This window comes from Salvelinus fontinalis, chromosome 38, assembly GCF_029448725.1.
Source record: "Salvelinus fontinalis isolate EN_2023a chromosome 38, ASM2944872v1, whole genome shotgun sequence".
In the NCBI taxonomy this organism is placed as follows: Eukaryota; Metazoa; Chordata; class Actinopteri; order Salmoniformes; family Salmonidae; genus Salvelinus; species Salvelinus fontinalis.
The window spans coordinates 22,708,753-22,735,082 of NC_074702.1; the positions used below are offsets into that span (position 1 = coordinate 22,708,753).

A 26,330-nucleotide genomic window follows, 5' to 3' on the forward strand; every position below is an offset into this window, starting at 1 on the left:
GATGCCTCGGCGCGGGAGTGTGTCACTGCCTGAATCCATATGAGGGTTCCCCCATGCATCTCCATCTCCTTCAGCAAGCCTCAGGCCCAGAGGAGAACCACTGTTCTACTGCCATTCCTCAGACCGAGAGGCTCCTTCTAGCTTGTTTAGTTTTATCTGTATTGTTTAGCGAGGGAGAGGGGCAGAGTTTAGATGAATCGCTTGGCACTGGTGAGCGGGGAAAGACAGGGAGAGAGAGGAGAGGGGTTGAGCGGATAGGCACAAAATGTGTCCATTTGCCGCTCTGCCTCCCCGCGTCTCTCCAAGCAAGTGCTTTGGTGTATGAATTATGGAGTTGGATGCAGTCACGCACACACACTTAGTCATATGTTATACTTATTATGTACCCTACTCGCACGCGCACACACACACACACACACACACACAGTACATTAATATACACACACATAAATATACAAACACACAAATATACAGACCCAATGCTCAAAAGCATGATACTAAAACTGAAATGTGCATACATACAGTACCAGTCAAACGTTTGGACACCAACTCATTCAAGGGTACGTTGTAGAATAATAATGAAGACATCAACACAAAAATTACACATATGGAATCATGTAGTAACCAAAAGTGTTCAACAAATTAAAATATATGTTATATTTTAGATTCTTTAAAGTAGCCACCCTTTGCCTTGATGACAGCTTTGCACACTCTTGGCATTCTCTCAACCAGCTTCATGAGGTAGTCACCTGGAATGCATTTCAATTAACAGGTGTGCCTTGTTAAAAGTTAATTTGTGGAATTTCTTAATGCATTTGAGCCAATCAGTTGTGTTGTGACAAGGTAGGGGTGGTATACAGAAGATAGCCCTAATTGGTAAAAGACCAAGTCCAAGCTCAAATAAGCAAGAGAATCGACAGTCCATTACTTTAAGACATGAAGGTCAGTCAATGTGGAACATTTAAAGAAATTCAAAGTTTCTTCAAGTGCAGTCGCAAAAGCCATCAAGCGCTATGATGAAACTGGCTCCCATGAGGACCGCCACAGGAAAGGAAGACCCAGAGTTACCTCTGCTGCAGAAGATACGTTCATTAGAGTTATCAGCCTCAGAAATTGGCAGCCCAAATAAATGCTTTAGAGTTCAAGTAACTGTTCAGAGGAGACTCTGTGAATCAGGCCTTCATGGTCAAATTGCTGCAAAGAAACCACTACTAAAGGACAGCAATAAGAAGAGGAGACTTGGGCCAAGAAACACGAGCAATGGACATTAGACCAGTGGAAATCTGTTCTTTGGTCTGATGAATCCAAATTTGAGATTTCTGGTTCTAACCGCTGTGTCTTCGTGAGATGCAGAATCGGTAAACGGATGATCTCTGCATGTGTGGTTCCCACCGTGAAGCATGGAAGTGTGATGGTGCTTTGCTGGTGACACTGTCTGTGATTTATTTAGAATTCATGGCACACTTAACCAGCATGGCTACTACAGCATTCTGCAGCGATACCCCATTCCATCTGGTTTGCGCTTAGTGGGACTATCATTTGTTTTTTAACAGGACAATGACCCAACACACCTCCAGGCTGTGTAAGGGCTATTTGACCAAGAAGGAGAGTGATTGAGTGCTGCATCAGATGACCTGGCCTCCAATCACCCGACCTAAACCCAATTGAGATGGTTTGGGATGAGTTGGACCGCAGAGTGAAGGAAAAGCAGCCGACAATGTGGGAACTCCTTCAAGACTGTTGGAAAAGCATTCCAGGTGAAGCTGGTTGAGAATGCCAAGAGTGTGCAAAGCTGTCATCAAGGCAAAGGCTGGCTACTTTGAAGAATCTAAAATATATTTTAATTTGTTTAACATTTTGGTTACTACCTTACTCCATATGTGTTATTTCAGTTGATGTCTTCACAATTTTTCTACAATGTAGAAAATAGTAAAAAATAAAGAAAAACAGTGGAATGAGTTGTCCAAAAATTTGACTGGTACTGTACATACACACAATTTTCTTCACACAGTTGGGCATTCCTTCACTCTAGTACACAGCTGGGAGGTGATGCATATGTACACACACAGCTTCTCTGTGCTGCACGTGTAGTGTGTGTGTGTGGGCAGCCTGCCTCTCCTGCCAGAACGTGTTAATCCGCTTCACTGCAGATCCCAATCAGGGGCGAGGGAAGGAAAAGTGATGGAGAATGAGCACTGAATGAGGAGGGAGATGAATAGCCAGGGAGAGGAGAGAGGAAGAAGAGGGGGATGCCCTTTTTCTTAAGCAGCTCAAAGAGGAAGATCTTACCATAGCATGGCTTAAAGACTTTGTCACTGCCCTGATTCAAGGTCACGGTGAGAGGAGCTCCTCATGACATGCACCACAAAACAGCACTTGACAAGATTCCCCATAAGTAATTTATTCTAATTAGAACATAATTGCCCATCACTTTCCAATATGGAGATATTCGGAACTGTCCTATCATGACGCTGATGGTTCCTCATGAGGCGGGCCTCCCTCTGTTGCCCTGACGATTCTCCCTCCATCAGAATAATCCTGTTTTGCCATGTCAGCCAAATTCCTGGGACGTGCCCTACGACCTGTCATATTCCAATATCCTAATCGGGACAGGACAGGGTCAATGGGGGCTTCTCCTTATCAAGTCACCTCCAAAGGTCATGGAGGTGACTGGATCGCCATGGAGACGGTAATATGTTTTATTATGATGCATCAGGGTGTGATGGTAAATGGCATCTAATCAGATTCAGTTTTTTGTTTTTGTTAAACAGGCACTTAGTCTGCATTATGTTTGTTGTTGTTACTGCCAGGAACATTAATGGGGCATGATTGATTATTTAAGAGCAAATGAAAGCCGCATTTATTTATTCATCACGGCAAGCTAAATAAATAGTGTGATTTGATGCCTAAGTTAAAATGAATCTAAATTTTTTGAAAGAGCTTATGCAGCATTATTCCCATTTTAGACAGACTGTTAAATGGGGCAGCAGGTAGCCTAATGGTTAGAGCGTTGGACTAGTAACCGCTAGGTTACCAGATCGAATCCCCGAGCTGACAAGGTAAAAATCTGTCGTTCTGCCCCTGAACAAGGCAGTTAACCCACTGTTCCTAGGCCATCATTGAAAATAAGAATTTGTTCTTAACTGACTTGCCTAGTTAAATAACAGTAAAAGAAAAATACAACAGGATACGATTGCTCGGTCTGTGATACAGCCAGCAGCATACCACCCTGCATACCACTGCTGGCTTGCTTCTGAAGCTAAGCAGGGTTGGTCCTGGTCAGTCCCTGGATGGGAGACCAGATGCTGCTGGAAGTGGTGTTGGAGGGCCAGTAGGAGGCACTCTTTCCTCTGGTCTAAAAAATATCCCAATGCCCCAGAGCAGTGATTGGGGACACTGCCCTGTGTAGGGTGCCGTCTTTCGGATGGGACGTTAAGCGGGTGTCCTGACTCTCTGAGGTCATTAAAGATCCCATGGCACTTATTGTAAGAGTAGGGGTGTTAACCCCGGTGTCCTGGCTAAATTCCCAATCTGGCCCTCAAACCATCATGGTCACCTAATAATCCCCAGCTTCCAATTGGCTCATTCATCCCCCTCCTCTCCCCTGTAACTATTCCCCAGGTCGTTGCTGCAAATGAGAACGTGTTCTCAGTCAACTTACCTGGTAAAATAACGGTAAAATAAAAATAAATAAATAAAAATATGGGCCTCCTCATAGGGATAAGTACACTGTCATCCTGCAGATTCTAGACCATCCATATCCAATGAGGGCATGGTCCGCTACCTCTGTGAGGAAGCAAGCCATTGGCCCCTCCTGAGATGGTGTGATAGAGGGGGTCCATTAACCACATGTATATGTAATAACACCCACCGCTGGCCATTGTAGTAATAGTGGAGACATTCTTCAGGGATGTACTACTAGTCGAATGAATGAGGATAGAGCCGGACAGAGCCTCTATGGCCACTCAGTGATGTGTTATTTGGCAGCCCTGTAGTGTAGTAAGCAGAGGCTTACAGGATGCCCTGGGGGGGGGGGCATCCTACTACTCACCACATACTTCCATTCTAAAGAGAGAAGGTAGAATTGGAGAAAAGGAGAGATGGATGGCGTTTTGAGAGCTAAAAGTAAGTATGAGAAGCTGTAGGAATAGGTCAAAAGAGGGAGAGCAGGTCAAAAGACAGAAGTGAAAGATGGATAGACAGGAGATGGAGGAAAAATGAAGGCCGGATAAGAGGATAAAGGAGAGCAGCACAGGAGAACATGTAGGAGGATGACGTGAGAGGACTGTATGGATCGATTATGAGATCCTGAGAGAAAAAGATGGAGAAAGAGAAATGAATATAAATGGATAGAGTGAAAGAGAAGAGGGTGAAAGGTGAAGGAAAGCGAGAGATACAGCTGGAAAGAGAAAGACAAGGACTGAGCGACCACGAGAGAATGAAAGCGAGAGCAAGGGAGAGCAGGAGATAGGATGAGAGTGCCAGAGGGGGAGGGGCAGGGAATCTCACAGCCCAGCCAGTCAGACTGTGTGCTGCTCTGCAGGGGAATCTTACCCTGGCAACACAATAGAGGGCAGCACTTGAAAGATTGTGCCAGTGGGGGAGAGGTGCGGAAGGACCGATGAACAGATGGAGCTGACTGAAACAAGCTGATCAGCTGACCGACTTCTGCGTGTGTGTAACATTATATAGGACTGCCATGCTCTATTGTCAGGGCAGTTTTGTATGTAGCGATTTTGTTTTTGTTGACAGCCGGCTGCATATGTCCATGACTCTACCACGTCCCGGCACAGACTTTTGTCAGATGTTGTCATTGTCAGTTTTTAGTTTTTTAGGTCAGCACAGACAACACGGATCATGTTTTCCATTAACAGTGCAGAATAAACAGCATGGTGGCTAAACAGTGTCAGGAAGTTCTAGTCTCTAATTTGATCAGTGCACTGATTTTAATTGATACACCTGAACAGATAAACCGGGTACATATGAAAGAGTCATCTCTATGTGGGTGGAATGTATTTCACACTGTGTGTAATATATATTATGGATATCACACTATACATTATGGATACTAATATTTAGAGTGAATTTGATCTGTATTGGAGGGTTTAGCTCAGTAAACCTGGATTTAACTTCACAGTTGGGTAGCTAATGACTGTATTAGTCTTTTTACGTCTTTTATTCTCTCTGCCTCTCAGCTTGGCATTGAATTCCATGTTATTGAGTCATCCTCACTACACAGAACAGTGATCGTCCCTAGTGGGTGTCCTAGAGCACATCCACTTATCTACTAATCAAATCTCCATCAGGCAGCACTCACTGTATGGCGGATAATACAGTCATCTCTCTGCCACACAATACTGTAGATACCCATTTATTTATGTTGCTTTACTTAAATACACATTCCCCCTTTTCCATATACAATAGAACTGAATAGTACATCTGTCATGTGGAAGAATTTGCCACAATCTAGGTGGGAATCCATTTTGTCGGGATCTGGTTTGCTGTTTGGTCCAGATCCCACTGGCAAAGCTACTTACAGTTAAGCTTGTTTCCAGAATCATGTCAAAATAAGACCCTTTCCACTGTGCATTAGAGCTGAAATGGCCTGACTGCCCAACTCTGTGGCTGGCTAACACCGCGGTGTGCTTCTGTTTCACCCCCTATTCTTTACCTTTGCTCAATAGCTTTTGTTGGCGTGGCGCTTCACACCAATTTAGAGGTGCTCGAATATCCGAGCCGACAGAGAAAAAAAAAATGTTGAGCAAGGCACCCTTAAGCAAGGCACTTAACCTTAATTTGCGCCATACAACTATATACAGTACCAGTCAAAAGTTTGGATTCCTACTCATTCCAGGGTTTCTCTCTATTTTTACTATTTTGTACATTGTAGAATAATAGTGAAGACATCAAAACTATTAAATAAAATACCAAATAAGTGTTAAACAAATCAAAAATAGATTTTAGATTCTTCAAAGTAGCCACCCTTTGCCTTGATGACAGCTTTGCATACTCTTGGCATTCTCTCAACCAGCTTCAAGAGGTAGTCACCTGGAATGCTTTCCCAACAGTCTTGAAGGAGTTCCCACACATGCTGAGCATTTGTTAGCTGCTTTTCCTTCACTCTGCGGTCCAACTCATCCCAAACCACCTCAATTGGGTTGAGGTTGGGGGATTGGAGGCCAGGTCATCTGATGCAGCTTCATTAAATAGTATCCGCAAAACACCAGTCAACAGTGAAGAGGCGACTCCGGGATGCTGGCCTTCTAGTCATAGTTGCAAAGAGAAAGCCATAACTCAGACTGGTTAATAAAAATAAAATATTAAGATGGGCAAAAGAACAGTTACTGGACAGAGGAACTCTGTCTAGAAGGCCAGCATCCCGGAGTAGCCTCTTCACTGTTGACGTTGAGACTCGTGTTTTGCAGGTACTATTTAATGAAGCTGCCAGTTGGGGACTTGTGAGGTGTCGGTTTCTCAAACTAGACACTAATGTACTGGTCCTCTTGCTCAGTTGTGCCCTGGGGCCTCCCACTCATCTTTCTATCCTGGTTAGAGCCAGTTTGTGCTGTTCTGTGAAGTGAGTAGTACACAGCGTTGTACAAGATCTTCAGTTTCTTGGCAATTTCTCAGAAAAAGAATAGAGTGACGAGTTTCAGAAGAAAGGTCTTTGTTTATGGCCATTTTGAGCCTGTAATCAAATGCACAAATGCTGATGCTCCAGATACTCAACTAGTCTAAAGAAGGCCAGTTGTATTGCTTCTTAAATCAGAACAACAGTTTTCAGCTGTGCTAACATAATTGCAAAAGGGTTCTCTCATGATCAATTTGCCTTTTAAAATGATAAACTTGGATTAGCTAACACAACGTGCCATTGGAACACGAATGATGGTTGCTGAAAATGGGCCTTGGTACGCCTACGCACAGTTGAAGTCGGATGTTTACATACACTCAGGTTGGAGTCATTAAAACTCATTTTTCAACCACTCCACAAATTTCTTGTTAACAAACTATAGTTTTGGCAAGTCAGTTAGGACATCTACTTTGTGCATGACAAGTAATTTTTCCCAAAATTGTTGACAGACAGATTATTTCACTTATAATTCACTGTATCACAATTCCAGTGGGTCAGAAGTTTACATACACTAAGTTGACTGTGCCTTTAAACAGCTTGGAAAATTCCAGAAAATGTCATCATGGCTTTAGAAGCTTCTGATAGGCTAATTGACATCATTTGAGTCAATTGGAGGTGTACCTGTGGATGTATTTCAAGGCCTAAAATCGAAATCAGTGCCTCTTTGCTTGACATCATGGGGAAATCTAAATAAATCAGCCAAGACCTCAGAAAAAAATTGTAGACCTCCACAAGTCTGGTTCCTCCTTGGGAGCAATTTCCAAATGCATGAAGGTACCACGTTCATCTGTACAAACAATAGTACGCAAGTATAAACACCATGGGACCACGCAGCTGTCATACCGCTCAGGAAGGAGACACGTTCTTTCTCCTAGAGATGAACGTATGAAAAGTGCAAATCAATCCCAGAACAACAGCAAAGGACCTTGTGAAGATAATGGAGGAAACCGGTACAAAAGTATCTATATCCACAGTAAAACGAGTCCTATATCAACATAACCTGAAAGGCCGCTCAGCAAGGAAGAAGCCACAGCTCCAAAATCTCCATTAAAAAATCCAGACTCCGGTTTGCAACTGCACATGGGGACAAAGATCATACTTTTTGGAGAAATGTCCTCTGGTCTGATTAAACAAAAATAGAACTGTTTGGCCATAATGACCATCGTTATGTTTGGAGGAAAAGGAGGGAGGCTTGTAAGCCGAAGAACATCATCTCAACTGTGAAGCACGGTGGTGGCAGCATCATGTTGTGGGGGTGATTTGCTGCAGTAGGGACTGGTGCACTTCACAAAAAGGATAGCTGTATGAGGGAGGAAAAGTATTTGGATATTTTGAAGCAACATCTCAAGACATTATTCAGGAAGTTAAAGCTTGGTCGAAAATGGGTTTTCCAAATGGACAATGACCCCAAGCATACTTCCAAAGTTGTGGCAAAATGGCTTAAGGACAAAGTCAAGGTATTGGAGAACACCAGTGCTAGGGACAGAGAGTCTCTATTTTAATCAATCTCAACAAACGTACGCTGAGGTTTTTTTGTGGTTCCTGAAGCCCTGCCTATAAGCTTCAGGCACCAACTCATAAGCATGCAACACGGTTGTTTTAACTATATCGCACTGTAAACTGTCTTCCAGGGAGAGAGCAGCTACTACTTCCTGGGCTTTCCCAGACAATTTACATTGCAACAGGAGCGACCAAACATCGAGTGGCCAATGCAGCGCAATGGCCACACGCTCAAACGCAGAGAAATAGTCATCAACTTCCGACTCCTGAAATGGAGGGACTAAAGCAATATTTTACCTCACATCGAAGTGGGCTTGATGACGGGCAGGTTGTGGAATTGCATTGGAGCCAGCTTCTAGCTCCAGTTGTCGGATCCTCACCTCCTTGTCGATTTTCATTTTCCTAATTTCTACATCAAACTTAATCTGTCTATCTTTTTGCTCCATTTACAAACGGGCCAGCACCAAAAGCTCAGCCTTTCGGGCTTTCTCAGGGACGAAGATTCCATAATGATCAGCTATGGCGCAAAAGTCCACTTTACGCAACCCCACCAAACGATCAACAGAGGGCGCTTCAATAAACTGGGAGACTGTTGAGGCAGCCATGGTACACAGCAGCCTACTGGACACGCGTAACTAAACAAGTCATCCAAACTCACAACCTACCAGCACACCTCAATCGCAGAGAGCTCAGAGCAGCAGGGTCCGGTGGGTTTAATGATCCCGGATGAGCCCCCATTATGTTACGTACGCCTCTTGGAAGAGAGAACGCAACACCCTGCTACACTCAACTCCCCGTGGAGTGAAAGAGGTATGTGACTGTAGGTGCGGGTAAGGATGACAGAGGCAGAGAATATTACATTTTACAGGGAATTTATTCTTCCTTCACACGGTAATTTGGGGAAAAAGGGCTGGACGGAACCAAAGCAAAGAAAGTTAAAGAGCCCCCTCTCCTACCTTACCTACCCCCTACTTACTTATTCTTAATGCCACCTGGTGTGCTAACCAAAATACAGGGGGTGGTCTGCCCAGGTCTTACCTAGTGTGCATAGACAGAGTACATACTACAGGTATATGTATGCCCGCAGGCCTCTTGCCTAAACACTCCCAAGGTGCCTTCCTCTTCCCCCCTTGACCCAAGTTAACAATTTAAAGGCAATGCTACCAAATACTAATTGAGTGTATGTAAACTTTTGACCCACTGGGAATGTGGTGAAAGAAATAAAAGCTGAAATAAATCATTCTCTACTATTATTCTGGCATTTCACATTCTTAAAATAAACTGTGTGATCATGTTATTTTAATGGACAAAAAATGTGCTTTTCTTTCATCAAACAAATACATTTTTAATTGACCCCAAACTTTTGAACTGTGTGTGTGTGGATGAAAATTGTTGTTGAAAATGTTAGTCATTGTCCAGTGATAACTCCTAATTCCAGACATCTTTGTTGATTTGTGTAGAGTAGACCTTTAAAGGTGGTTAGCTTCGAAACGGTCATAGATGTTGTGAACATTGACATTGACCTTCCTGGAATGGATCGATTTTAAATATTATCTGAGGCTCAGAGTCATGTTACTGGTTTTGTTCGAATGCCATCGCTGTTCTTTTCCTTATCATTATTAGAATTTAAATGGTGGTACAGTCTGGTTAATGGGTGTTGTTGACATAATTGTGCATGAAAATGAAATGTTTTCCTCCTTCCTCTTCTTCTTCCTCCTCTAACCGCTTCAGACGTTGCGAAAGAAAGGCTTTAACGGTTGCAACAGCCCTGAGCCGGACGGCGACGACTCCATCGACCAAAGCCCGTTAAACGATGACAAGTACCGCAAGAACGAGGACCTGGATATCCTGTTCAAGCGCTATGGCGTGAGTACCATTGTCCTCTCGTCACGTTCTCTAACCTCCCTCTCTCTCCTCTCCTCTCTCCGTTGTGGGAACGAACGGACCAAGGCTCTGAACAAGAAAGAGCACCGGGACTCAGAGAGCCCAGACCCTGAGGAGCCCTTCTCCCTCACCCCCCACACTGAGGAGAAATACAAAAAAATTGACGAGGAGTTTGATAAAATGATGCAGAGCTATAGGCTGTCAGTGAGTACCGTGAGCTGTACCAGAACTGCTGTGTTACCGGACCGGACTGGATTTTACCCAGATCCGGTTGCAGACAGCAACCCAAATACTCACAGAGCACCCCACCACCCCCCACTCCTCTCCATCTCTCACCCACCTCTGTACCCACAATCCCCCTCTGATCGTGTGTGCCCGGGCAAGGATGTCGGGGCGCGGAGCTCAACAGTCTGATTGGAGAGTGGTCACAGGTCTCAGGAATCATTCATAAGCTATTGGCAGATTTCATAAAGACTACATAAAAGTGGCATATGAGGAAGCCATGGTAAACGGGGCATAACACATTCAAAGCAATACTTCTCATTATTCATTGTCACCCCATTGTTAGTGTGAGAAGAATGGTACAAATGAATGCTTTTCAAGGGCGTTAGTTTTACAGATAAAGTGTGACCATCTAGGTTCGGATAGGCCGTTCCTCATTTTCCAGGGTGTTTGTCAGACACTCTCCAGGGCTGCCTCGTAATTGGCACGCTGCCACGGTTCATTGCCTCTTTTATTCCTCTCTCCGGTGCCAATTTTTTTATGATTCATTATTTTCCACCGGGGCTCAATAATGCCATTAACGTCAGTTTAATGAGGAGCACTCAATTTCAACCAGGCTTCCTGTCTGATCTGGCCTCCCTATTGGTCACGAGGGATGGGACTTTGTCTATCGAGTTCCCGTCGGGCCAATGTGAAGGACTTTACTGCTCACAGGATGAGCTGAACTGGAGATATACACACCTATCCCTGACTTAAGCCTGTTTTTTTAGAATGTATTATACAACATGTACTACAATATATTGCGTAATCTGTATTATGCAGGATATTGTCACTAAGACAAAAAACCCAATGGTGATGGAAAGGTTTTGTTCTCCAAAACTGATAATATTATCACACACCCAACCACTCAGTTACATTAAAGCAGCGGTTCAGCAAAAAAGTTTGTCTCTCTATTGAATGAATTCAGTGAATACCACTTATCCTGAATTTAACCTAAGCCGTATCTCCAACACTTTGGTGTTTGTGGTGAGCTGAAATAACTCCTAAAAGCATTTCTGAGTAGAAAGAAGAAGAATAGAATTCAATCTGCCACCCCCTGGAGAGTGTAGCTCCCTCCCCAGACGATTGGAAGCAAGCTTGCACTGGCTTTGGCCTCCCATCCCCCACCTTGCCCGGCACACCTTTCACAGGGCCTACTGTAGCAAACGGAAGCATACAGCACCAATCTCCCTCAACAGCATCATAATCTACCAACATGACAGCTAGGGGGCTGGGATATACACGCTTAATCCCACTCGTACTGCAATCCCCGGAGTCGAGTAGAAAGTGCTAGGGAGCATAGGGAGGCTAGGCAGGCTATAGGGATGTACAGGATTATAAGGCAAGACTGGAACTTGCCAATTGGTGACACAGCTGATTTAGCTTTTCAGATTTAAGAGATGTTCCTTAATATTGTTTGTAATGTTATGTGTTGTGTTTGTTTGAAATTGACTGTGACTGTCAGAAAATTTGTACTAAAAAGAGAGACAAATTTTCCTTCTTTCTGTCATTTGAAGTTATTTTAGAAATCTTTAAAGCACTTGTTTTCCCTCCTGTATTCCAACAATACTAAGATAAAAGCTGAGCATTATTTTTGTGAAACGATTCGATCTAATTGCATTATACAGAGTATTCACTGGTGAGATCAACATTGTAGTCAAATATCAAGGACCTTTAAAGGTCAACCGAACGTTGTTCGAAAGTTGTTTTTGTGGTTTTAATCCATCACTGCTAACAAATAGGATGAGACGTTTCCTAAAGTTGAAAGGGAAACTTTCAAAGGCTTCTAGGACAAGAGGGAGGGAAGGAAAGTAGGGCATGAGTTTAATTCATTCTGATACCCTCGCATCTAGGAAATACACCAATGTAGCGCGCCGCTGAGAAAAATAGGTTTGTTTTTTGTTATGCTGTTGAAGGCCTTGAGCTGCCTTCAATGAACCCACTTAGCCCGAGGAAAAGCTGAAAGACTATTATTTATCCAATATGATTCATTTTAGGGCCGTTATAATGCCACGCACTTGACACAATGAATGAGTCACTCTACTCTAGTATTAAGATTATGCACACTGACAGTTATCTGACCTAACTTAGCAATACCACTGAATAACTTGTTATCCAAGAGATATCTGTCCAAATGGCACAGCACAGTTTAGTGTACATCAGTGTAGTATTAAACAGTATTTTAATGAGTGTACGATAAGTGTATGTAGGAAGTGCTGTCCCAGTGTTGTATGCTCCACGTTTCCACACCTCTGCCCCCTCACACTAACCCCACTTCCATCCCTCCACCCATCCATCCATCCCTCCCTCCTCTCTGCCTGGCCAGTGTGCAGTGCTGCAGTGCTGTAACCTTCTGCCTTATATTGTAGACTACCTCTCCAGACGCCAGACCTGCCCACCAGCATGCCCAGTAGGCTTACCCATTTGGGCTTTCTCTGTCTCTCTCTCTGTCTTTCTTTGTCTTTCTCTTTACTCTTTTTATTCTTCTCTCCCCTACCCTCACTTGCGCTTTCTTTCTTTCTCTGCCTCTTCCTCTCTCAGTTTCTGGTGCTCTGGGATTTGAGACATCTCTATTACTGTGGAGTCCAAGGCAGATTGGTTTTGTCACCATAGTCCCCTGAACATTGTTGCCGTATGCAGCATATTGAGTGAAGTTGTGTACGTGACATGACACCCTCACGGGTCTTATGGGTCAGAGGAGCTACAGCACTAGTGACAGCCCGGATGCCTTTCTGTCTTTACGTTACCTAGCACTGTTGTTGTTCGTAACTAGAACAGGATAATGCAGACACAGACTAATACTCAGTCTACTAAAATGCTATAAAGAAAGGAAAAGGTTACACTCAGTCTCGCCACATTGACAAATATTTTGTCACAAGAAGGACAGAACTCTTATCAGATTATGACAGATACAATACAAAACACACAATATCAAAAGAACTTAGTCTCCTCTGCTCTCATTTCTTCCCCTGTATAGCATCACACATAGATCCCAGATGTAAACTAGTGGAATACGCTGTAGGCTAACGGGAAGGAAGGTCGATATGATGGACAGAGTAGAGCATCTTCTTTCTCTCTATTTAAACTGGGTCCCACTCAGCACATACAGTACCAGGCCACGCTTGGCCCATATTCTATATATAGAGGCCCTGCCTGCTTTCTGCCATGATGAGGAAAACAGGGTGAAATGGGTTACAGGCAGAAGAGTGGACAACCCTCGCCTGGGTCCTGTCTCTGACTAGGACCTGGTGTTCGGCTGGGTCACACGGCTAGTATTATTTAGCTGACTCAGGACCTGTTCAAAGCTATTTGCTAACTACACTTCTTATACTTTGAGAAAGCAGTCCTTGATACTTTAGAGAACGTTTTAGTGACTAGTTATATAAATTTTTAAGGATAAACGTTTACTTCAAGGTAAAAGTTAGAAAATTAGCAGTCAACTTCTCAGGTAGAGGCGATCAGATACTCAAAATTCCAAGCTCTGTGCAAAAATGTAATAAAAAAAACAGACAAACAAAGACTTCCCCCCCCCCCCCATAGTATCTTTAATTGCAGGGAAAATTGAAGAGAAACTATGTGAGGTCATGAGATGTATAATATGACATGTCACCAATAACCAATGCAATAACAATCCCATGTAGCTTTTATGATGTACACATAACCTTGCATGTGATCTGAAAGCAAACACTTTTTCAGCTTCTTGTTTCAACACTTGTATGTGTGTGTGCTTGTGCGTGCACATGCTTCTGAGAGTGTGTGTTAGTGTCTTTAACATTATATATGTGCCCATCGTGCGGTTACATTTCTAAGCCCCTCCTCTTCCTGTCTCTCCTCCAGTCAGCCGTCCCACAGCCCACCTTCTCCATGCCCGTCACGGTGCCAGTGTCCAATCAGAACGCTCTCCAGTTCAGTAACTCTGGCGGCCTGGTCACCACCTCCTTCGTCACCTCCACCCTCACAGATCCCCGCCTGCTGTCACCACAGCAACCATCTCTCCAGAGGAACACTGGGTCTCCAGGCTTACCACAGCGACCGGCCAGCGCAGGTAAGGAACAGAGTGGACAGTGGTTAATGGTTGACTTCATCACAAGTTCACGTTTTATTTGTCACATGCACAAGTACAGTGACATGCTTAACTTGCAACCCATACACAACAGTGCAGTAATTTTGAAAAAATGCATTATCAAAATAGTATAACTAATAATACAAAATAAAAAACAGGAGAAATAAGAGAGGAAGCTATATACGGGGTCAGTGCCAATACAACATGTGCAGGGATACTGGAGTATTTGAGATGTACTGTACATGTAGGCAGGGATTAGTAGTGTCTGGTAGTAGGATAGATGATGATAATAATAATAGTAAACAGTATGGCAGCAGCATAAGTTGTGTGTGTGTGCGCACGCTCAAGAGTGTAAATGAAGGCGTGATTGGCGGATTATACAAAACATTAAGAACACCTGCCCTTTTTATGACAGACTGACCAGGTGAAGGCTGTGATCCCTTATTGATGTCACTTGTTAAATCCACTTCAATCAGTGTAGATGAAGGGGAGGAGACAGGTTAAAGAAGGATTTTTAAGCCTTGAGACACGGAGTGTGTATGTGTGCAATTCAGAGGGTTAAAGGGCAAGACAAAATATTTAAATGTCTATGAACGGGGTCCGGTAGGTGGCAAGCGCACTGGTTTGTGTCAAGAACTGCAACGCTGCTGGGTTTTCCACGCTCAACAGTTTCCCGTGTGTATCAAGAACGGTCCACCGCCCAAAGGACATCCAGCCAACTTGACACAACTGTGGTAAGCGTTGGAGTCAACATGGGCCGGAATCCCTGTGGAACGCTTTCTACACCTTGTAGAGTCCGTGCCCCGATGAGTTGAAGCTGTTCTGAGGGCAACAGGGAGGTGCAACTCAATATTAGGAAGGTGTTGATAATGTTTGGTATACTCAGTGTACATGTAAACAGGGCTGAAAAGTGACTGGTAGCAGGAATATATAAATACTTATGGTAATATACTAATGGTAATATATACATGTAAACTGGATAAATGGTAATGACATTCAATAATCAATGAGCAGCAGCGTAGTGGTAGTAATAGATCTAATCAATAATCATTTTAGCAGCAGGGGAGGTGTGAGGGGTGAGGGGGAGCAGTAGTTGTTAGCCAATTAACATTCTTATGGCCAAGGGATATAAGCTTTGGTAATCTTTCAGGCCTTTCTCAGACACTGCCTAGCATGTACGTCCTGGATGGCTGGGAGCTCAACCCTAATGATGCACTTGGCTGTCTGCACCGCCCTCTGTAGGGCCTTCCTGTCGAGGGTGGTGCAGTTGCCATACCAGACAGGATGCTCTCGATGGTGCAGCTGTAAATGTTCCTAAGGATCTGAGCGGCTCTGCCAAATCGTTTCACCCACATCTGTGCTGGTGTCAGGGGACCATGTTAAGTCCTCAGTAATGTGAACACTGAGGAACTTGAAGCTCTTGACCCTCTTCACTGCGGCCCCGTCGATATGGATTGGGGTGTGCACCCGCTCCGGTTTCCTGTAGTCCACAGTCAGCTCCTTGGTCTTGCTGACGTTGAGGGAGAGGTTGTTGTCTTGGCACCACACTGCCAGGTCTCTGACCTCCTCCCTGTAGGCTGTCTCATCGCCGTTAGTGATCAGGCCTACCATCGTCGTGTCATCAGCAAACTTGATGATGGAGTTAGTTGTGCGTGGCCACACAGTCGTGGATGAACAGGGAGTACAAGATGGGGCTAAGCACACACCCTTGGGGGGCCCCCTGTTAAGGATCAGCGTGGCTTAGGTATTGTTGCCTACTCTTACCACCTGAAGTTTATCCATCAGGAAGTCCAGGATCTAGGGAGGTGTTCAGTCCCAGGTTCCTGAACTTGGTGACGAGCTTGACGGGCGCTATGGTGTTGAAGTCTGAGCTGTAGTCGATGAACAGCATCAATGTTATGGATTCAGCATTGTTCATGTTCTTCATGTTTTCTTAGCAATTGTTACCATTCACATCCACTCGTATGTGCAACTTGTCCTTTTCAACATGGCCGTCGTCTTCTGTTCTTCCCTCCACAGGTGCTCTATTAGGAGGTGAACTGAACAACTCCAACGGAGGATGCCCGAGCCCAGTTCGTAAGTGACATCTACTTCTGCTAAAATACCTAGATGTGTTTGAGTCGTTTTTATTTAGCAAATAAGATGATACCGTATACACAGTGAACTGCGTCTCTCTGTTGTAGCTGTGACAATAGATTATTAGCTTGTTAGTTTTGACCCTTCATGGCTTTCCTTGACGTGGTGGGAGTTGTGGGTTATAGTAAAGCATAAAAGGTGTATGGATTACACTTTGGGACAGACTCCACTGTTTGATGTAAGAGAAAAAGACGTCAGGATAGCTGGTCGATGGCAACCGCCACAAACACTGACACTTATGTACTCAAACACACACATACACACACACCTGTTGGCCAGCGACAGCTGAGGGTCACAGGAAAGCCACTTGTAAAAGGCCTAGGGGGTTGATGGGAAAGAGAACGAGAGAGAATGAAAGACTGAGGAAAAAAGGGAGAAAGAGGGGTAGAGACATGAATGACATGAACACTCTGGCCTAGCATCTCCACCGTCTCCTCACCCCCCTTCGGTCTCCCCTGACACTGCTTTCTCCCTCCCTCTGTCTGTACTTCTCTCCCTCTATCGCAGCTGTTCCCCCATGTCCCCCCCCCCCCTTCCACACACACACACACACACACACACACACACACACACACACACACACACACACACACACACACACACACACACACACACACACTCCAATCCCTCCTGGTTCAAACTGTACCTTGTCTTGGCAGAACCATCTCCTCAGAGGTGACTTTGACACCGGCCAGAGCCTCACTTCTAATCTAATTCCTCTCGGCATACAGTCAGTGGTGGATGACAATATTATCAGATATTGTGCTACAATATCTTCCCCAAAACTGAATGACTGTATTATTGTATTGAGAAGAATATGTTTTTCTATTTATGACTTTCTATTTGTGACAAATCTTAATTTACATTTTGTGAGCATAGGTTCGGCTTTCACATTGATATCAATGAAGGACTCGTACGACAATGAGTTACACACTCATATCTGAAGTTTCAGAATCAGACCCAAGTCACAAAGTCATGGAACAGGGACCACAGTAGTCACAATGCCTTTCAGTAAACAGAGCAGTGGTCCCAAGACGCAGCTCAAGTGACTCACCCTGCTAGCCCGCTGTCTCTCTCTCTCTCTCTTCCCCCTCCTCTCTCCACATCCCGTCCTCCTCCCCCTCGCTCTGTCGTTCTCAGCTGTTGAACACAGAACCAGGCTCTGGGCTCAGGGAATGTCACCATTGACGTCACCCGGCATTCCTGAGATTCCCACACCCGGCACTGAGTGTAATAGGAGTAGAACCTGGGAGAGAGAACACACACACTCACACTCACACAGCACATACACTTACACAGGTATACACTAAAACAGATATGGTGATGCATACATACAACACATAAACACTTAGAAACATACATGAAAGTACAGTTGGAGTCAGAAGTTTACATACACTTAGGTTGGACTCATTAAAACTGTTTTTTCAACCACTCCACAAATTTCTTGTTAACAAACTATAGTTTTGGCAAGTTGGTTAGGACATCTACTTTGTGCATGACACAAGTCATTTTTCCAACAATTGTTTACAGACAGATTATTTCACTTGTAATTCACTGTATCACAATTCCAGTAGGTCAGAAGTTTACATACACTAAGTTGACTGTGCCTTTAAACAGCTTGGAAAATTCCAGAAAATGTCGTCATGGCTTTAGAAGCTTCTGATAGGCTAATTGACATCATTTGAGTCAATTGGAGGTGTACCTGTGGATGTATTTCAAGGCCTACCTTCAAACTCACTGCCTCATTGGTTGACATCATGGGAAAATCAAAAGAAATCAGCCAAGACCTCAGAAAAAAAATTGTAGACCTACACAAGTCTGGTTCATCCTTGGGATCAGTTTCCAAACGCATGAAGGTACCACGTTCATCTGTACAAACAACAGTACGAAAGTATAAACACCATGGGACCACGCAGCAGTCATCCCGCTCAGGAAGGAGACATGCTCTGTCTCCTAGAGATGAACGTACTTTGGTGCGAAAAGTGCAAATCAATCCCAGAACAACAGCAAAGGACCTTGTGAAGATGCTGGAGGAAACAGCTACAAAAGTATCTATATCCACAGTAAAATGAGTCCTATATCGACATAACCTGAAAGGCCGCTCAGCAAGGAAGAAGCCACTGCTCCAAAACCGCCATTAAAAAGCCAGACTACGGTTTACAACTGCACATGGGGACAAAGATCGTACTTTTTGGAGAAATGTCCTCTGGTCTGATGAAACAAAAATATAACTGTTTGGCCATAATGACCATCGTTATGTTTGGAGGAAAAAGGGGGAGGCTTGCAAGCCGAAGAACAGCATCATGTTGTGGGGGTGATTTGCTGCAGGAGGGACTGGTGCACTTCACAAAAAGGATGGCATCATGAGGGAGGAAAATGATGTGGATATATTGAAGCAACATCTCAAGACATCAGTCAGGAAGTTAAAGCTTGGTTGCAAATGGGTCTTCCAAATGGACAATGACCCCAAGCATATTTCCAAAGTTGTGGCAAAATGGCTTAAGGACAACAAAGTCAAGGTATTGGAGTGGCCATCACAAAGCCATGACCTCAATCCCATAGAAGATTTGTGGGCAGAACTGAAAAAGCGTGTGTAAGCATAGAGGCCTACAAATCTGACTCAGTTACACCAGCTCTGTCAGGAGGAATGGGCCAAAATTCACCCAACTTATTGTGGGAAGCTTGTGGAAGGCTACCCGAAATGTTTGACCCAATTTAAAAATTTTAAAGGCAATGCTACCAAATACTAATTGAGCGTATGTAAACTTCTGACCCACTGGGAATGTGATGAAAGAAATAAAAGCTGAAATAAATAATTTTCTCTACTATTATTCGGACATTTCACATTCTTAAAATAAAGTTGTGATCTTAACTGACCTAAGACAGGGAATTTTTACTTGGATTAAATGTCAGGAATTGTGAACAACTGAGTTTAAATGTATTTGGCTAAGGAGTATGTAAACTTCTGACTTCAACTGTATACTTACACAAATACATGCATGGATGAACATTCACATAGACACATAATGAATGTGAATTCTTACACTCTAGAGCCCTGTTGTTCAAAGAGCCCAGGGCCTGGGGCCAACATCTGACTAACACACGTTCTTTCTCCTCCTTCTTCTCCCTCTATTGCTGGGGTAGATGAGTGAGTGTCCGGTTTCTTAGAGGAAGGACTGAGCGATTGTCTGTGTCTGCTAGGTCGGGTACAACACAAAGCCACCATCGCCCTGTTCCACTTTTCCCTCGGCTGTGGCTCACACTCACCTAAATTCCCATATTCCAATCCTTAAACACCTCAGTACAAAGTTACCTTCACTGGCTGCCCAGAGTTCTCTATTCAGTTGTGAATGGCGTGAGCAAACTTATGATAACTGTTACGCATTTGTATGTTTGATGGAGGTAGTGTGTTATTGATACTGCTGCCACAAATGAGTCTGGAACAAACATATTTCTCTCCTTGCCACCCGTGTGTGTGTGTGTGTGTGTGTGTGTGTGTGTGTGTGTGTGTGTGTGTGTGTGTGTGTGTGTGTGTGTGTGTGTGTGTGTGTGTGTGTGTGTGTGTGTGTGTGTGTGTGTGTGTGTGTGTGTGTGTGTGTGTGTGTGTGTCTGAACTGAAGTATGTGTGACTGAGATGAAACGGTGTCACATGCTGGTAGCATCTGGGACACGTCATGGAGCAACTTTTATCTGCTGTCGCAGAACCCTGCCCAGCTCTAGGGAGTGTGTGAGCGTGCGTGCGTAGTTGTGCGTCTGACTGTGTGTCTGCCCACAGTATGTGCGTATGTCTCTTGTATCTTTCTCTCTGTCTCGCTCTCTCTCTCTCTCTCTCTCTCTCTCTCTCTCTCTCTCTCTGTCTGTGTGTCTACTGTCTGTGTTTGCCTGGTTGTGTTCCTGACAGTGCTGGGAAAGTCCCCCGCTCCCCCATCCACACAGTGAGCCTGTCTTTCTTTGAGTCAACTTCTCCTTTTAACCAAGTAAGGGGAAATCAGTCTGACGGTCTGTCCCATGGCAAGAAGGAATGCTGTTGTCTGAGTAGCTTGATGCTGTCCCAGATTAACACTGCTCACCATTGAGCCGTTCGATGGATAGACCTTCATAATGACTGAAACCAAAACGAAGCGTACGCTGTTTGATTTGTAAACGATACAAATATTAGAGGTATTTAGTCGGTTTTTATTGTGTCTTATGAGACAACAACACATTAGGAGGTTGGAATGTCTTGAGTAATAACAAAAGGTTGTTTCTCTTAGGGGTGTGTCACATGACATGAACTAAAGGGGACTGTCTGAATGTTGACATGTTGTAGGGATGCCGTAGGGTTGACATAGGTGTGACATTGCTCCTGTAGAGAAAAGCTATGACGTTTTGTAGTGTTACAGTGTAATGCGTGAAAGGGTCAAACGAGTAATGTTTACAGATTCATGCTATTATTCACAGTGTTACATTTGTCCTACAGTAAGTGAGAGGTATACACACACCACATAAACACTCCATACATTCCTTAACACCATATTAATATCTCCTCTCCGTCTCCCTCTCAACCAGCGAACGGCTACATCAGTGCCAGGGCCTCCCCCGGCCTCCTCTCCGTCTCCAACGGCAACAGCCTGGGGAAAGTAGTCCCGGCCAAGTCTCCACCTCCGCCCAGCCCTCAGATGGTGAACAGCCGCAAGCCTGATCTCCGGGTCATCACCTCCCAGAGCGGCAAGAGCCTGATGCAGCTGGTGAGCCGCAGAGAGATCCACTACGGGAGCCCTACTGGCCCAAACTGAGTCTGTTGTTTCCTCACATTGATAAATGCTTCATTGGTGTCCCGCCAGTCACAAAACAATGGGGTGCTGAATCTTTCTGAATTTTTGTTATTTGGTATTTTATTAGGATCCCCATTAGCTGTTGCAAAAGCAGCAGCTACTCTTCCTGGGGTCCACACAAAACATGAAACATAATACAGAATGACATAATACATCAATAGACAAGAACAGCTCAAGGACAGAACTACATTTAAAAAAATGAAAAGGCACACAGCCTACATATCAATGCATACACACAAACTATCTAGGTCAAATCTCTGTTCCTTCTGAGATAAACATTAATACCAAAACGAAGCGTACGCTGTTTGATTTGTAAACGGTTGAAATATGAGAGGTATTTATTTATTATTGTGTATTGTGACTCAACTCAACACATTTTAGGAGGTTGGGATGTCTACAGTAATAACAACGTTTTGTTTCTCAGAGTGGTGTCACTCGGAAGTTCACATTTTTCTACAAAACAGATGCTGAGTCATTATTAGTTTATATATTAGTAATTGAACAATTAATAGGACAGTAATTATAGTAAAATTAAATTCAAAGGTTGATTTTGGCACTCAAACTGAGTGTGGCTTTAGACTGTGCTAAAGAAGAATTGGCGTCAAAATGCATCCGTGCATCTCGTCATAATTACTGTTCTGAATTTGATATTTTCGTGAGTGCGTGAGGAAATAGCCCCCTGGATGCTGATCTGAGTTCAGTTTTGCATTTCCCCCAAATGAGCCCAATGGTTAAGGTTAGTATTGGGGGCTGATCCTAGATCAGCAGGTTAGTACAGAGCTGTAACCCGTGTTCTCTGTCCTACTGCCCCCTGCAGACCGATGAGGAGCTGGAGTTGGTGAGTGAGGTGAATAGAAACTCCTCCTAGACTTGACTGTGGTTGCTGTGTCAACACTGTGGTCTCACTGGCATGAGTGTCATACTGATATACTGTCATACTGGTATATTAGTAAATCATTAGTATACAGTACTTACAGTGTAGTATCGAATAGGAGCACAGTACAATGTACAGTACCAGTCAAACGTTTGGACACACCTACTCATTCCAGGGTTTTTCTTTATTTTTACTATTTTCTATATTGTAGAATAATAGTGAAGACATCAAAACTATGAAATAACACATATGGAATCATGTGGTAACCAAAAAGTGTCAAATAGCCCTCACACAGCCTAGAGGTGTGTTGGGTCATTGTCCTGTTGTAAAACAAATGATAGTCCCACTAAGCGCAAACCAGATGGGATGGCGTCCGGCTGCAGAATGCTGTGGTAGCCATGATGGTTAAGTGTGCCTTGAATTCTAAATAAATCATAGACCGTGTCACCAGCAAAGCACCCCCACACCATCACACCTCCACCTCCATGCTTAACGGTGGGAACCACACATGCAGAGATCATCCGTTCACTTACTCTTGTGGATCACAAAGACACAGCGGTTGGAACCAAAAATGTCAAATTTGGACTCATCAGACCAAAGGACAGATTTCCACCAGTCTAATGTCCATTGCTCGTGTTTATTGGCCCAAATAAGTCTCTTCTTCTTATTGATGTGCTTTAGTAGTGATTTCTTTGCAGCAATTCGACCATGAAGGCCTGATTCACACAGTCTCCTCTGAACAGTTGATGTTGAGATGTCTGTTACTTGAACTATGAAGCATTTATTTGGGCTACAATCTGAGGTGCAGTTAACTTTACTGAACGTATCCTCTGCAGCAGAGAACTGTGGGTCTTCCATTCCTGTGGCAGCCAGTTTCATCATAGAGCTTGATGGTTTAACTGGCCTTCATGTCTTAAAGTAATGATGGACTGTCTTTTCTCTTTGCTTATTTGATCTGTTCTTGCCATAATATGGACTTGGTCTTTTACCAATTAGGGCTATCTTCTGTATACCACCCCTACCTTGTCGCAACACAACTGATTGGCTCAAACGCATTAAGAAGGAAAGAAATTCCACAAATTAACTTTTAACAAGGCACACTTGTTAATTGAAATGCATTCCAGACTACCTCATGAAGCTGGTTGAGAGAATGAAGCTGGTTGATAAAATGCCAAGATTTTGCAAAGCTGTCATCAAGGCAAAGGGTGGCTACTTTGAAGAATCTCAAATATAAAATATATTTTGATATGTGTGTTATTTCATAGTTTTGATGTCTTCACTAGTATTCTACAATGTAGAAAATAGAAAAAATAAAGAAACCCTGGAGTAGGTGTGTCCAAACTTTTGACTGGTACTGTATGTTATAGAATAGTGTGTAGCCATGTATACATACTATGTGTGGTAAATCCAAAATGGAGCAAAAGCTCTCTCTGTGAATGCATTGTATGTATCTTAGCACGTGCATGGGTCAACTCCATGTGTGTGTAATCCATGTCGGGTTGGGCAGGAGGAGGTCATTGTGTGTAGTCTACAGTATTCTCTGGAGTGTGTGTATCCATTGACTATGACAAACTGTTACAAGGTGACACCAATGGCACAATGACCTCCACCCCTGGAGCGTCTGAGCCCCGACTCACACACTTATCACCCCGCACCAACACACACATAAACACAATCACTTTATTGCTCACTCTGGTTGTTCTGCCCGATGCATGCCTCTCATTCAATCCGCATGACTCTCCATTGAGTGGAACTCTTCCTAACACCTCTACCAACTCTTCTTTCACGTGGCCGTGAATGTTTGTGTTTCCGTGTCATAAAGGAGTCAAGAACCGTACAGGCCAGGATGTTCCCACCTTTGTTTGTATTTGATACTGTTAGTGAATGTCATGGTACTGCGTGGGCACAACATTTTTGGTTTAAAATAAGTCTTTACTTCCTGATGTTCAAGAGTCTTTCCTGTGTCCTCTGTCTTCCCAGAATGCTCAGCGGTTAGGTGGTTCTCAAGGGAACCTGTCCACGCCAGTGGTGTCCGTGGCGACGCCCAGTCTCCTAGCCCCCTTCTCCGCCATGCAGACGACCTACAACACTGGTGAGTAAAAGAGGACAAGGGTACTCTGCTCACGGGCAATTGGGCACACACTGTATGTCTGTAGTGTGTCTTATTAAAGCAAATGTATTAGGACCCGTGGATGATAGAAACACAAGGGTGAATACTTTTGATTAGTTTATTCAGTTATTCTCTTTTTGTCAGTCTGCTCTATAATTGCCCTAATTGGCAAAGGCAGAAAGGAGCACAATTTACCACTATAAGTGAATCCTATGCATATTCACTTTGATCAATGTGTGAGTATTTCTCTCCCTTTCTTTCTATCTCTCTCTCCCCCTCCCTCCCCTTCCCTCTATCTCAGAGTACCAGCTGACAAGTGCAGATCTCACTGCGCTCCAGACATTCACGCCATCAGGGCTGCTGCCTAGCAACATGTCCACCTGGCAACAGCAACCAGCAGTGTCTCAGCAGCAGCAACAGCAGCAACAACAACAACAGCAGCAACAACAACAACAACAACAGATTAGCTTGGCGTCACTCAGTAACTTGGTGTAAGTACACTTCACCGGTCACTCTATTGTATGAGTGTAGCTAGCTACATAAGTGTGGCTAGCTGCACCACCCTAAACCAGTGGTATTCAAAGTTGGGGTCGCGACCCCTTGTGGGCTCATGGGGGAACTGTAGTAAATAATGTAAATAATAATAATACAATTAAAAGTACATATTATTGTGTGGAACAATATACAAAAAAACTATTATTGAGTAAATATATTAATTGGTTTCTTCTCATTTTGATGAGATGAAAATGCAATTCATTGAAGGTTGTGTCATTAGATTTTAACATTGTGTCGCTAGATTTAAGGGATGGGGGAAATTCTTGGGTTAAAAATGAGGTCCCCAGAAATTCTAGCTGAAATAATTGGGTCCCCACTGCCCTAAACCGATATCTGCGTTTAGGGCAGTGAGATTCAGAGAATTAACCCAAACCCTTTCCCAGAACTATGTGACCAATCTAGTAGTAACTCCTCTCCTATGCTATCCCTCTGTACCTACCTGTTCTATAGCCCATAAACACACATGCACTTACTGTATGCACACAATTTCATCAGCAATTCTGACTCACCAAAGCCGTGCATCAATGGCATTTGACATGAAATGAAGGATTTGTCCTCGAGAACAGCTTAGCGTGGTTGCTAGCTACAATAAAGACCCAAACTGTGAACACCTCCGACCGTCACTGGTATCCACTAGCTATGGTATAGTATGCATCAGAGGAGGCTGGTGGGAGGAGCTATAGGAGGACAGACTCATTGTAATGGCTAGAATGGAATATATGGAACGATATCAAACATATGGAAACTCCGTTCCATTGATTCCATTCTATACATTACAATGAGCCCGTACTCCTATAGCTCCTCCCACCAGCCTCCTCTGGTATGCATGTACCTCCACTTTGAGTTTGAGTATGTCTGAGAGGCTGACCTAAATAACTCCCTCTCCCTTAACATCTCCCCACGTGGATCCAAGATAACTAGGTTTAGGTGTGCATTGACCACCTGCTGAAGGCTAATGCTAGCTAGTGATCCTCATTAGCCTTCAGCTTTGTCTCGTTACTTGTTAGAGCTAAATGCAGGTTTCTATGATCGTGGCGGCTAGGTTAGCCGCGGGGTAGCTGTATGTAACCGCCTGTTTGTTCTCCCCCTCTTGTCCACAGCATGTGGGGCGCAGAGAAACAGAACGGGGAGATGGCTAACTGCATCTCCAATTTCGCTGCTAACCTGAGGTGAACGAATTAGCATCTAGCGCTACATGTGTGGTTATCGTCATGCTTTTCCTGTCTGTCGTATCAAATTAAGTTTGTGCGGCTCTCAGGTTGGGTTCAATTCTTAAGAACATAATGAAGGTATAACAGTTTAGATTCCATGTAACCTACACTGTATATTTAAAAATGTTAGCCCTTTTTCTCCCCAATTTCGTGGTATCCAATTGGTAGTTACAGTCTTGTCCCGTCGCTGCAACTCCCGTACGGACTCGGGAGAGGCGAAGGTTGAGAACCATGTTGTCCTCCGAAACACGACCCGCCAAGCCACACTGCTTCTTGACACACTGCTCGCTT

The 26,330-nt window shown here is 43.9% G+C and overlaps 1 protein-coding gene across 8 annotated transcripts in view; it reads left to right on the plus strand.

Moving 5' to 3' along the window:
- LOC129837697 (myocyte-specific enhancer factor 2D homolog) overlaps positions 1–26,330 on the plus strand; it is an 81,992-nt gene that overhangs the window by 46,895 nt on the left and 8,767 nt on the right. For 4 of the 8 annotated variants that reach the window (XM_055904070.1, XM_055904068.1, XM_055904074.1 and 1 more), the window contains 8 exons: positions 9,863–9,997; positions 14,114–14,321; positions 16,359–16,415; positions 21,024–21,202; positions 22,107–22,136; positions 24,144–24,255; positions 24,575–24,764; positions 25,929–25,997. In XM_055904070.1, the coding sequence (XP_055760045.1) occupies positions 9,863–9,997; positions 14,114–14,321; positions 16,359–16,415; positions 21,024–21,202; positions 22,107–22,136; positions 24,144–24,255; positions 24,575–24,764; positions 25,929–25,997 (980 nt within the window). The remainder of the gene's footprint in view (positions 1–9,862; positions 9,998–14,113; positions 14,322–16,358; positions 16,416–21,023; positions 21,203–22,106; positions 22,137–24,143; positions 24,256–24,574; positions 24,765–25,928; positions 25,998–26,330) is intronic. The other 4 variants (XM_055904072.1, XM_055904073.1, XM_055904075.1 and 1 more) reach the window with 4 other exon arrangements.